This window comes from Zophobas morio, unplaced genomic scaffold, assembly GCF_036711695.1.
Source record: "Zophobas morio isolate AGI-343-1 ecotype UQ-CSIRO unplaced genomic scaffold, CSIRO_AGI_Zmor_V1 ptg000002l, whole genome shotgun sequence".
Lineage (NCBI taxonomy): Eukaryota > Metazoa > Arthropoda > Insecta > Coleoptera > Tenebrionidae > Zophobas > Zophobas morio.
Window position 1 is genome coordinate 3480100 of NW_026972107.1, and position 14501 is coordinate 3494600.

At 36.4% G+C, this 14501-nt stretch overlaps 1 protein-coding gene across 7 annotated transcripts in view; it reads left to right on the forward strand.

Moving 5' to 3' along the window:
• The window catches only part of LOC135124538 (leucine-rich repeat, immunoglobulin-like domain and transmembrane domain-containing protein 2), a 243474-nt gene extending 241869 nt beyond the window's left edge, over positions 1-1605 (forward strand). For all 7 annotated transcript variants that reach the window (XM_064049680.1, XM_064049691.1, XM_064049670.1 and 4 more), the window contains one exon: positions 270-1605. In XM_064049680.1, coding sequence (XP_063905750.1) covers positions 270-994 — 725 coding nt within the window. In that variant the 3' untranslated portion in view covers positions 995-1605. The remainder of the gene's footprint in view (positions 1-269) is intronic.
• The last annotated feature ends 12896 nt before the right edge of the window (positions 1606-14501 follow it).

A 14501-nucleotide genomic window follows, 5' to 3' on the forward strand; every position in this document is an offset into this window, starting at 1 on the left:
TGGGGTCGTGTTACGGGTTGCAGCATTAATCGGGACGTAGGGGAGTGCTGCGAGCCGGAATACGATTTATTGCTTGTTTTCGGGTTTTTGAGATGTGTTACGAATGTTTCTTATATCAATAAAATTTGTAAATTGTTTTATGCAACCAAGTAAACGTCAAATAAAGTAGGTTCACTCAGAAATGTAGGCGGCACATTCCTGAGTGATGTAAGAAACATGTATCATCGAGTGGTTTTTGTGTTTGAGAATGACGTGTGTGTTTTCCGCAGCAGGCGACGACGAGTCCCACTCGTTCGACTTCGACATGCACCCGTACCGGAAGTCTTCGGCGCTGCTGGACCCGGACTACCGCGGTAATCACCCCTACCCTCCAGATCTTCTCCCCTTCCCGCCACGTATGTGCCAGGTATCCCCGGCAGGTAGTTCAGCTTCGACGGTAGCAGACACATCCCGTTTACCAGCACACCACGGCCCACAATCGCCACTTCACAGTCCACTCTACGACTCGGCCAGTCTGTACAGAACTCTTCCTTACTCCAGATCGCAGTCCCCGTTCGTCGGTCCGCCGCCCCGGGTGCCGCGCCAGGGCTACGTGACCATCCCGCGCCGCCCCAAGCAGCGCTGGAGCAGCAGCGAGACCCCCACGACAGCCTCCGACGCCGAGGAGCCCATGTACGACAACCTGGGGCTGCGCACCACCGCCGACGGCAGCTCGGCGCTGTCGCTGAACAAGGCCGACGTCACCCCCAAGTCGGCGCGCCTCTTCCCGCTCAGCCCCGGCTGCGACCCCATCGCCGAGCACGAGGCGCAGCCGAGGCTGTCGCCGTCGCGCACGCAGTGGGCCGTGGACAACGCGGACGCGCTGCGCAGCCCGCGGGGGCCGCCGCCGGACGGCAAGAGCAAGGTGGCGCCCGTGCCGCCCCCCAAGCCCAAGAAGCGCGCGTCCGCGGGGCCGCTGTTCGAGGACGAGGGCGAGGACGGCACGGAGGTGTGAGAATGGCTCAAACTGGTGCGGGCGGCACTGGTGACTTGCTGACGGACCAGACACAGGGTCAAGACGACTTTCAAATTCGATTGTGCCTTACTAGCCGGTGTGTAGTGCTTCGATCCTCGTGTGTTTCTACGGGCTTCCATGAGTGCGTTGCGTGGGTGGGCGGTCACAGCGGCCGAGCGGCGGCGGGACACCAGCTGTGATTGATGGCACCGCTACAGTATTATTAATTTAGATAAACAAGAGCTTGATGCGCGCTATCTCTATCGTCGACGAAATTCTTGTAGTGGATGAACTGTGATCTAAGACAGACACGAAGCGGTTCGGTTCGGTTCGGTTCGGTTAGGCCGGATGGGAGCGCTCCGCGGACCGGACGCCCTCAGGAGAGATCATACCATACATTCATAGTTCTTGCTTTTTGGTGTTTCACTTTTTAATCAGGACCCGAACGTACCCTACTTTTCAATCGATGCTTGAATTACTACAAAAACTAATTGTACTATCAAATTGTATATAATTACATATTTTCTATGACTGTACTGTATATTCATTTTAAAATATAGAAGCTGAATGTAACGAAATCATAAACGATCAATAAAAATAATATTACAGTTGACTGTCTTCATCTACTCCACTCGCTTGGCTCGACGCAAACACGAAATGAATTTTTTTCCAAGCACCACAAAGAAAATATGCGTTCCTAACCTAATTTTTTTGTGTGATAGCGAATCTGTTCTTAAATGTTAATGTTTGTTTTTGTCAAGTTGGCAACTCATTTACAATTTTACGATGACATATCTGATTGTTAAAATAACAGTGATGACAGCTGCCAGCGTCTCAACCAATTAACATCTTTGTTAGGTGTGCTCATGTCAAATCGACATCTGTGAACTGACGTAGAATACTAATTCAGAATTACCAACACAAAAATTTGCGACGATCATTAATGTTAACCGTTCAGGACGTTTTTAGACAAAAGTGCGCCATGAAATTTTGCCTTCACGTTGGATAAACTGATTCATTGACATAATGGTTTGTCTGTCAGTGCGCGACGCTAATATGCCACATTTATTATTATTTAGAAATCATATTATCAAATTGCAATATTTCTGACTTTTTAAAATTAAAAAAAAAAAAAAGATAATCCCCAACTCAAGCACGAAGACAATGATGAGAATAGTGAACATATTTTCTGTGACTTTTAAAGCTTTTAAATATTTGTTAATTAAAAAATTGTCGTCACTAAAGACGAAAATTTGAAAACTTCACCTTGTGGCAAGCGAAAACCCACTGAAACATTTACGAAACGAAAAAAATTAATGCTTTACAACAGACACCTGATTTGCGAAAACAAACCGTCGCAAAATTTTATGGGAACAAAAACATGTTGTTACAACAAAAATTATTTTTTGAGAAAATTCCTCCAATTACAAAATTCTCCTGAGCATTTAACAGTCGTCGAGAAAACTTGAACTTGGCAATCAGATTTAAAAAATAATCCCACCAAAACTAAAAGTGAAGCATCAAAATTTAGAGTCCTATACACAGGAAGTCAATTTCAGTTTTCAGATGGTTGTAATTTTTTACTAAATTGGAAAAACAATGATAGAGATTATCACAAAGCAATGGACAGGACAATTTTTCAAAATTGGGTGGTTAATCAACTTCTTCCTGCTTTGGCTAAGTTGAACAAAAAATGTGTGGTAGTTATGGGCAACGCACCATATCATTCAGTGCAGTTGGACAAGCTGCCAACATTTTCTAGTAAAAAAAGTCAAATGCAAGAACGGCTGCTTAATCACAAATGTTGATACGGATTATTAAAGTTAAAACATAATCATTACCTATCCAAAAGTTAATTTCAAATTTGATTGTATTAACTATGCTTATTAAATATTGAAATAATAATTGTTTACTTCAGTGCTGTGAATCGTACTTATTAGAATGGAAAATACAAAGTGTAAAACCACTGGCCACAGTGTTACAGTTTTTGTGACATTTTCTAAGCTTACATCAAAAACGGGTTGACCTAGTTAACATGTTTTTAATTTCTTGAAAAGAAATAATGATTTTGCAGTTATAGCTTCGTCTCCTTTCTTCACGACGAATAAGGAAAAATCGTAACAATTGAGAGAGGGCGGGTGGGCGGGCTTACATTTTGCCTTTTTTTCTTAATATGTGTAGTCATCTTTTCACAACAGGAAACTTAAAACATGTTTAGAGTGGAAAATTTGTATAAAGAAGTATCGATTTTGCTTCGCCCCGTAATTGCAAATTCCATATTCCCTTGCAAAAATATACCATTTTAACCATGTTCTAAGTTTCTTGTTGTGAAAAGACGGCTATGTATATTACGAAGAAAAAGGCAAAATATAAGCCCCGCCCACCCGCCCTGTCTCAATTCTGATGATTTTTTTATTCGGTGTCAGACGGAGGGGCGGAGTGTAATTGCAAAATCGATATTTCCTTATACAAATTTACCATTTTAAACATGTTTTAAGTTTCTTGTTGTGAAAAATGACTACACATATTAAGAAAAAAAGGCAAAATGTATCCCCGCCCAACCGCCCCATCTCAATTGTGATGATATTTTATTCGTCGTGAGCCGGGGGGCGGAACTGAATTTCAAAATCCTCATTTCTTTACATAAAATTGCTATGTAAAATATTTTTAAGTATCATGTTGTTCAAAATAAACTATATACAGTATGTCCCCGGATTGAGTTCAAAAGAGGAAAAAAACTGTATTTTCTATTTTACAAAAAAATGACATAGGAATAACATTTTTTGCTTAATTCAAAACGAATAAATCTGCAATTAAAACTTCAATATTCCTGGTCTGTACTCTTAAAATTAATTTCACACAGCCTGATTATATTAAAATTTTAATTGCATCTTTATTGGTTTTGAATTAAGCAAAAAATGTTGTTCCTATGTCATTTTTTTGTAAAATAGAAAATGCAGTTTTTTTTTCCTCTTGTGAACTCAATCCGGGGACATACTGTATAGTAAGAAAAAAAAAGCAAAATATTAAGCACGACCCACCTGTCCCGATCTCAATTGTGATGAATTTTTCCTTCGTTGTTAGACCAAGGGGCGGAGCGTAATTAATCCATATTTCCATACAAAGATTTACCATTTTGAACATGTTTTAAGTTATAAAAAAAAGACTACGTATAGTAAGAAAAATGGACAATATATTTAAACAATTACTTTGTTTTAAATCTTAGATTCTACCGCTTGTTAGAATAGAATTCACTTCACATTTTACAACAAATAGAATAAGTTAGTGAAATGGAGACAAGAAATGGGCGGAGCTGAGTTCAGGTTTTCCTGAAGAGTAAGCAAGTACTAGCCCACCCACCTACCCTCGATTTTCTTAGAGGATATGTGCTTTGCCAAAATTAGTTTTATCTTAGCATGTAGTAGGCCCACCCACCCGCCCTCCATCTTGTTACAGGGTATGTGATTTGCACTAACCAAGAAAATTAAAAATTGAAAAAATGAAATCGAAAAATTGAAGAAACGAAATATTTAAAGAATTAAAAATTGAAAACTCGTGAAGTTGCAAACAGAAAAATTGCAAAATCTGAAAACTGAAATATCCTAGTTTCATAATCAAAACTTAAAGGACCTTTAACCAATGGGAGCTTTAAACCATTGTTTCAACAATGCGTTTCCATAGTAAACCAACTTTAATTTTAAAGCTTCTTTAACTTGATTATGATAAATTTCATGTTTCATTAGGGATCTTCTTTGCATATACAAAATTAGTTGCCAACCAAATCACTAATTACTTTTGCCTAAAAACATCCTGAGCCGAAAATGAAACAAGTCAACATTTCTAATACTTAATTAAAGATTGTTTTTATTTAAGTTCAAGAAAATCCTGCAAACTTTTTCTGATGATTTTTGGTTGTCGGCTGCGAGTTGGCCCAGATAATTTCCATAAACAAGAACATGCGGGACGATATCAGGGTGCTTTAAGCGACATTCTTCAAAATCTGGCAGCTCGCAAACTTGATCTTATGACACTTACAAATCGGTCGGGTTCAGCCGTATGGAAAGAGCCCTTTCGCACCACCAAGCCCTTTATCAGGCCCGAATACTGTATCATCTTTATGTGTTGCTACGATGCGAGATAATGAAACGACGTGGGCGACAGCGAGGAGGCTTTCACATCGTTTGTAACTACACGTTTTCGGCGTGTATTTATTTTAAAATGGAAACTAAATATAACGCCCGCCTTAAACGATCAATAAAAACAATATCAAAGTTGACTCCTCTTCATCTACTCCACGTTGTTATTAACAACTTTTTCACACAACTCTCTAACGAGTTCGATCCAAGTCGATAACTCATCACGAAACGGACCTAATGAAAACAAGAAAGAAAATATTGTAACTGTAGACTTGACGTGGACGTAGCGAAGTCACAGCAGGAAATTAATCAAGCAGACAAGGAAAGACGTGCACATATTGATTTACACAAAGAGGCGAAAAGGCTAGTCGTGTAAGCAAACACCGCTACAGGTAGGTGAATGGAGCTTTTGTTTCGTAGCGCTACTTAAAAAAACAATGCGGATCTGTTTATTATTTACGTTTATTAAAACAACTGCCACGAATAAATCAAGCTACACTTTTAATAAAAACCACCGTTCTGTTTCAGTCATTTTCTCTGCATTTGTTTAACAGTCCACGTTCCCTCTCTCTCGGCGGTCCACTAAGAAACACTTCCATTATTTTTTTGCTTCAAACAATTTCCCGTTCGAGCCTCACTTCCAGGTGAAACCGAGAAGATGGAAAATTCGCCGAAAGCATTCCGTGCGACCTGCAGTCCGGGACTTCTTTCCTGAATTATTCACCCGCCTGAAATATTGAAAGCTCCATTCTGGCCTCTGAAAGATTTGCGCTATGAGCCTTCGTGGCGTTTTCGCGATTGCACTAAAAATAATTATCCCTTTCAGCCTTATTTCCTTTATCTCAACTGTTTTCCTTTTGTGTAAAAGCTTCATAATGAGATAACGTTGCGCCATAACAGGGTATAATGGAAGGGCCCGCGGCAACAGCTTGTTCATTTTTCCCCTATTACCGTGGTAATGGCATTCGAAGGGCGGTGAATATTCTATTAATATGTGAGAGAAATATATAAATCGCTGTTCGATTTTTCCAGTTTCCACTTGTCCAACCACATTCGGATTTAAAACCGTTTTTCTTCTGTGTTATTATAGAATGACGACACTAGAGCGATTTTAACAAATATTCACGAGAATTTTATACTCTCAATCACGGATCGAAGGGTTGGGCTTTAAAGTTGCAGGCCGATTTTGTTCGATGATGGCCGTTGGGCCTGCGTTTCGGCGGGTCAGCGCGGTTGCGGATGGAATTGTATTTTTATGACAATGGGGCGAGACTTGATTAGGAAGCAAGGGATGCACGCCTGCAATAAAATAACTCGCACACATAAAAGTTAACTTGGGCGAATAATTTCGAGGCGGCGAAACACAGGTGAAATGTGGCACTTAAGCCGGGAACCCTAATATTAAAGTTCGGGAGAGCGAGCTCGGATTGAGCCGGGCCAAAAATTCCAGCTCGAACAAAAAAGAGAATTGTGTTTCTGAGATGTGCGGGATTTTAGCTAATTGGTTCTTGAAACTGTGACACAAACGAGTTCCTAAACGATGAACTCGTGTACGGAGAAAATTACATTTTTGCCGGGAATATGGCGTTTTCGTGGCAGGGTTGCCGTCTGGACGTGAAAAGGTCGCCAGGGGCAGCGTGTGGGTTTTTGACTAAAAAACAAACACGAGGGGGAGTTAATGCAATTAGGGCGCAAGAGGGCCGGTAATTACGCCGAAAGCCGGTGTCAAGACCGAGGAAGAGCTGGAGATTAGTTTATGCGCGCAGGTGAGTCAATAGAGCGCTTTAAAAAACGCTAACCCAAATACCTTATCTCAAAAAGATATCACTCTCGGAATTTATTGGACGATTAAGGCAGCGGGCGCATCGTCTCTATACTAAACAAAATTCGGCACTCTCGTCGAATTTGTGGCATGCGTTTTTGCGTTTTTCGAGTGGTTGTCGTATCGAGTTCGGCGCTCGGTCAATAAAGCCCATGAATCATGTATTAATCTCGTAATATCTTGGCTGAAACCCCCAACGTTCACAGTACATTAAAAATTCAATTTCGAAAAATAACGTGCCCCCATTAATAACCCTTCGAGTGAAGCGCGAAATAAATCAATTGCCATTATGCCGGTTAAATTCGCACATTAAAACTCGCATCCATCTTTCGAGCAAACAGGTCGAGTAAAACCGTCGAAATGTCGTCCATAATTTGATCTCCGGGATAAAAGACGTTGTAAAATGAATTCCATTAAAGTAAATAGGAGTTTTTATCGCACTATTTTTCGTGTCGACGACGGCAGCTAATGCAATTGCATAAATAACCGCCTCTTAATGGGTTAACTTTTAATTAACGTGCTTATTGCGGGCGATTGCGAGACGGAATGAAGAATTGCTTGAGGGACCCGACGGAATTATATTTGGCGGCTAAATGGAGGTTCGAAAAATTCGACAAATCCGCGGGGAAGTGTCGTTTGCGGATAATTTGCTCAAGTACTTGAATTAATTAAAGCGCGCCCTTAAACTTCGCACTGTAATTAACAAGAATTTCCATTATTGCGTTATCGAAGGCTTTTTACGGCGACCGCGAGACGCGGAGGAAATTTTTACCACGGACAATCGCATTCTCGTGAACACGTGCCGCCTCTCAGTTTGCAACGCAGCTTGCGGTACAATCGCATGTTTTGAGCCTATGGGCGGATCGTTTTTGCCTGCCCTCACCGAAGAAGGCGGTCCAAATCCTTCAAGGGCAGAATTTGTAGGTAGGCTCAAACTACAACGAAATTTACATTTTACTCTATAAAATTTTATTGACAATAACGGGACGGACAGTAGTTACATTTGGTAAGAAATATTTATGGCTCTCGAATTTGTCGGAGAAGATTTAGCAGGTAGTTGTTCCCATAAAATAATGGTCACTTTCGTTCGTGAGTAACGATGGTCCGGACAGGAATTATTTTGCTTTCTAACATCTTTCGACCAATTGTTCCGTATAAAAAATGTCATCACTTTTTCAAATAAAATACTTTTAAATGTTCATAATAAATAAATAAAAAAAAAACGATATTGTCGTTGAGTGACATGTAACTGGCATAATACTAAAAACGTGCCATTTTTGTTAACTGATATTTTTTTCATAAATGTCGCAAAATTATTAAATTTGTCTAATCATCCCCACCAATAATGTGATGACGTCACTTCAAATTTATGCATAGTAAATGGGTTTTAAATTGTATACAGTAACATAGTCCTACACATGTAGTTTATGACTCCGTGTTGAATTTTTATCCGAAACGTCCAGATTTTTGGAAAAAAAATCAAAATTATAAAACAATATTTTGCAATTTAATTTTGAATTTGCAAAATCGAATACTTTGAAATCTTGCAGATGTTTTAAAGTCATGATAAACATGATACATTTTTTATTAAAATATATTTGCTTATCCCCTCTAAAAAATTTATGACGTTACCTCAAAATTTTGCAGAATAAATCTTAAATGTATAAAATATGATGAGTTTTTATACTTGTAATTTATCACTGCATTAATATTTTTTTAGATTTGGTTATACAGGTGTCTCAAAAAAGTTAATGACCGAGTCAATTTGTTTTATTGAAGAAATCAAGAATAGCAAAACTGAATACTTTGAAATATTGTAGATGTTTTAAAGTTTTTGTAAGCATGGTAACTTTTTCGAAAATTTGATTAATCAAATATGCGGCAAATCGAAAATCGGAAAAACTGAAATTCACTAATGCAAAAAACAGAAAATCGAAAATACAAATCGTAAAAATCGAAAATCTAAAAATGGATAACCAAAAAATCGAAAATTCAATGAATCAAATACCGAGGTCGATCGAAAAGTGGAAATTCACAAACCTCAAAAATCGAAAAATCGAAAATTGAAAAACGGAAAAACCAAAAAATCGAAAAGTCAAAAATTTGTAATACTGAAAATTAAAAACAAAAATTAAAAAAAATCGGAAATTAAAATAATCAAAATATATAAAGTAGAAAAAAATTGCAAAGCCTAAAAACTGAAACGAACAGAAAAATCGAAAAAGCAAAAAATTGGAAAAACAAAAATTCGAAAAATCTAAAATCGCAAAAGTGGAAAATCGAAAATCTGAATAAAGAAACTTGGAAATTCTGAAAATTGAAAAATCGAAAACCAAAAAATCGGAAAGAAACAAAATTGAAGTCTAAAAGGTGAGAATGGAAAAATTGAAAAACCGAAAATTCTAAAAATTGACAATGGACAAATTGAAAATCGCAAAATTTAAATTGAAAAATTGAACATAGAAAAATCGATGAATTGAAAAATCGAAAATTCGACTACTCAAATTTTCTAAAAATCGAAAAATCATAAAACCGAAATATCCAAAATTCTAATGGTCGAAAGTCTGATAACTGAAAATCGAAAATTCTGAAAAGCGGAAAATAGAATATCGAAAAATTTAAAAGAAAGAAAATTGAAGTCTAAAAACCGAAGAATGGAAAAATTAAAAATCAAAAATTCGAAAAATCAAAACCGAAAAGTTCAAAGATTTAAAAAGGAAAATCTAAAAATCAAAAATCTGAAAATTGAAACTCGAAAATTCGGAAAATCGAAAAGTAAAAAAATTGAAGTCTAAAAGCTGAAGAATGGAAAACTGAACAATCGAAAATTCGAAAATCAAATATCGAAAAATCGAAAAGCCGAAAAATCGAAAATTTGATGAATCAGATATGCGAAAAACAGAAAATCTGAAAATACAAAACTGAAAAATCGAAAATCTAAAAATGGAAAAACCGAAAATCGAAAATTCAATGAATATAATACGTAGGTCGATCGAAAAACCGGAAATTCACAAATCTGAAAAATCGGAAATTTGCAAGATTGAAAAACCGAAAATTGAAAAATCAAAAAACCGAAAAATGGAAAATTCAAAAATCGAAAAATAGGAAAACAGAAAATTCGAAAATTCATAATATTGAAAACTCTAAAAGTCGACAATTCAAAAATCGAAAAGTAAACAAATTTCAAAGCCTAAAAAGTGACGAACAGAAAAATCGAAAACTCGTAAAATCATAAAGTGGAAAATCGAAAACTGGAGATTGGAAAATCGAAAATCGAAATATCGAGAATCGACAAATTAAAAAACCGAAAAATCGAAAAATTAAAAAATCGGAAATCGAAAAATGAAAAAAAAAACGAAAATTCAAAAATCGAATAATCCGAAACTAAAATAATAGAAAAGTGGAAAAGTAAAAATTGCAAAGTCTAAAACTGACGAACAGAAAAATCGAAAAATTAAAAAAAATCGAAAAATATCTAAAAATGGAAAAATCGAAATGCTCAAAAATCGAAAATTCGATTAATCAATATTCTAAAAATCGAAAAAACGGACAAATCCACAAATCTGAAAAATCGAAAATCGAAATATCGAGACTCGAAAAATTAAAAAACCGAAAAATTGAAAAATCCCAAATCGAAAAATGAAAAACCAAAAATTCAAAAATCAAACTATCGGAAAGTAAAATAATCGAAAAATGAAAAAATAATACAAATCGCAGAACCATAAAAACTGAAACAAACAGAAAAATCGAAAAACCACAAAATCGGAAAAACGAAAATCGAAAAATCGTAAAATCAGAAAATAGAAAATCGAATACTCGAAAATTGAAAAATCGAAGGTCGAAAAATAAAAAAACCGAAAAATCGAAAAATTTAATGATTAATGGAAAATCGAAAAATCGAGAATAGAAGAATTAAAAAACCGGAAAATTGAAAAATCGGAAATCGAAGAATTAAAAACGTAAAATCGAAAATTCAAAAATAAAAAAAATCGGAAAGTAAAATATAATCGAAAAATGCAAAAAAATTGCAGCAAAGTCTAAAAACTGACCAACAGAAAGATCAACAAATCGAAAAACGGAAAAACCGAAAACTCGAAAATTCAAAATACCGCAAATTTGAAAAATCAGAAAATGGGAAAGTAAAAAAATCGAAAAGTTGATAGAAAAATGGAAACTGAAAAATCTAATTAGATGAAACGGTTGGTCGAAAAAACGAAACACAGGTACTGACTCATCATATCAAATTTTGCCATGACGTCATGCATTTTTTGGCGAAGATAAGCAAATACATTTTGATCGTGGCTTTGAAAGTATTCTTCGACTTTAGTTCCATTTCAAAATTTACTCTTTGTATATTTCAGTGGTCACAACGAGTTCACTAACTACGCTGAAGTATGCAAAGATTAAATTTGTCACCGAAAAGATGTCGGAAGTAATAAATTATCCAATCGGTCGAAGAACGTTCGGTGGTGTTACACCTCGACGCAAGAGAGACAGCAGTAAAGGATAACAAATGGAACGGATAAAATAAAGCGTCAACCATGATTGATAAACTTTAAACCAAAATTATGAAGTTTATAAACTGAACATTTTTTTTTGTTTTTTGAAATGTAGTACACTTCAAAAAATGTCCGTGACTTAACTTAATGTGAATTTTATAACTATGGTTGGCACAATTAGACCTAACACTAGTGTGTTTTTGAGCATATTCTCGATTTTATTAGAGCAGAATAGGTTTTTTTTTCTAATTTTATAAGTTACGGAAACTAATAGCACATCACAGATATTGCAAAAAAAAATGGGCTCAGTTTCCAACTAATTGACAAGATTTCAAAGTATTCAGTTTTGCAATTCTTGAATTCTTCAATAAAATAATTACTCATATAAATGGAATGGTAAATCACAAGTATAGACTCATCATATTCTGAACATTTTAGATAGGGTATTTATAAAATTAAAACTAATTCAGAGTAAGAATTTGGTCAACACGTAAATTTCGTTGTAGTTTGAGCCTACCTACAAATTCTGCCCTTGGACGATTTGTACCGCCTCCTACCGGCAAAAATGATCCGCCCATAGGCTCAAAACATTTGCGTGCGATTGTACAACCGAGTGAAAACCTCTCAAGAAAATTGAATAAAAAGAAGTGTCTATATTCCGAATAAATATGCGCGTCGTGGTTGTTCGAGTCGTACAAGCGCCGATAAAATCGCTCAAGTGCTCATCACCTATAGGAACGCTTTTATTTCCTCGGTTTTAATAATCGTTATAACGAATTTTAGTGCCGACGTAAAACTTTCATATACGTCCTTAGATTCGCGTTGCACGAAATTAATTTTAAATTTCCTCACGTCTGCATCGATCGGCGAAAAAGTGGAGCGTCGATCACTTTGTTAATGTTTGCATGACGGATCCGAAGACTTGATTATGCGTAAGTGAAGCCGGCATTGTCTTGGCGTTAACACGGCGCTTAGTCCCGTTCCCAATATCTCCGTTATTAAATACGCACAATACATTTTTATCAGCCCAGACAAAGCCCGGCTTAACAATTTAAATTAATGAAAAAAAATCATTTAAAATAGAACAAAGCGACCGCCCTGCGAGCCACGAGAGAGTTCACCCTCAAAGCTTGCTAAAGCGATATCGCATTATTATTTCATTCACAAGTGCAACTCGAATTTACCAAAATCTACATAGTCGTTTCAGCCCGACGACATATTAAAATTTCTATTGTGAACCCGTTGAGTAAATAACCACTAGCTTAATGACTTCTAAAAGCGGACAAGTCGGAGCGCGCCCATCCCCTGAGTAATTAATATAAATACTACACTCACCCCATGGTAAGACTCGCGTGACGCTCCATAATAACCCTTGAAGAGACACACTAATGAAACACTACACTTAATGGATGCGAACTTATTTTAAAATTAAATAATATAATAAAGGTGGAGTTATGGCAGATGCGACCAGACGGAAAATTCAATTTGCGGCTCGAATGCCGTCTTCGGGGATTCTCGATAAGGGGGCAGGATCGGAGGCAAAAGGGATTTATGCGGGGATCAAGGACTCCAGAACAACCTGGTCGAGGAAGGTTAACGATGGTTAACGATTTTTAATCTACCTGGTATTAGTATTATAAATTATTTTAAAGACAGTAAAAAATAGTTTTAGAGGTACGATATTTGAATTAGGGAAAGACAGCAAGGCGCTATAAAGGCAAAGAGAGTTGTAAAACGGCAATAAAAAACTTTTCCTCGAGTGTATTTCGTCCGTCTTCCTACTTCCCTTAAACTTCTCAATGTTTCCTCGTAACCACTTAGATAATTCGCCTTTAGGTGTAGAAAGGCGACAGATTAGGAAAAAATAATTCTACAGAAAAATAATATCCTGTGGTCATTATAAAGACATGTTCGACCTTCAGAACTTGACTTTTTTCGGGTGAGACACTCAACAGTTGGTCGTTGGACGTAATTACCAGAAACGTATACCAGTCCAGTCAAAAAAATGTTGTGTATGATTGACAGTAAACGACGTAATCCTCTTATCCGGAATTCAAATCCACCATTGAATAAATTAATGAATATTTTTCGTCCAAACAAGTCTGGAGAATTCCAGTAAATAAAAAAAATATTAACAACTTGAACTGAATGACAGCAATTTGCGAATATCACTTGTATGTCTATATGGAGAAAAATAAAGCTGGTTCGCATATATTTAATCAAAGTTGATTTCCTTCGAGTTTTAAAACACATCGAAACCGGAATCCAATTATCGTATATTGCTTTTTTATTAAATTACATGTGCACGAAGTTATTATTGACGCTGTCAAGTATCAATCTGAAGAGACTAATATAATCTTGTACAATCGCACGCAAATGTTTTGAGCCTATGGGCGGATCATTTTTGCCGGTAGGAGGCGGTACAAATCGTCCAAGGGCAGAATTTGTAGGTAGGCTCAAACTACAACGAAATTTACGTGTTGACCAAATACTTACTCTGAATTAGTTTTAATTTTATAAATACCCTATCTAAAATGTTCAGAATATGATGAGTCTATACTTGTGATTTACCATTCCATTTATATGAGTAATTATTTTATTGAAGAAATCAAGAATTGCAAAACTGAATACTTTGAAATCTTGTCAATTAGTTGGAACCTGAGCCCATTTTTTTTTTTGCAATATCTGTGATGTGCTATTAGTTTCCGTAACTTATAAAATTAGAAAAAAAAAACCTATTCTGCTCTAATAAAATCGAGAATATGCTCAAAAACACACTAGTGTTAGGTCTAATTGTGCCAACCATAGTTATAAAATTCACATTAAGTTAAGTCACGGACATTTTTTGAAGTGTACTACATTTCAAAAAACAAAAAAAAATGTTCAGTTTATAAACTTCATAATTTTGGTTTAAAGTTTATCAATCATGGTTGACGCTTTATTTTATCCGTTCCATTTGTTATCCTTTACTGCTGTCTCTCTTGCGTCGAGGTGTAACACCACCGAACGTTCTTCGACCGATTGGATAATTTATTACTTCCGACATCTTT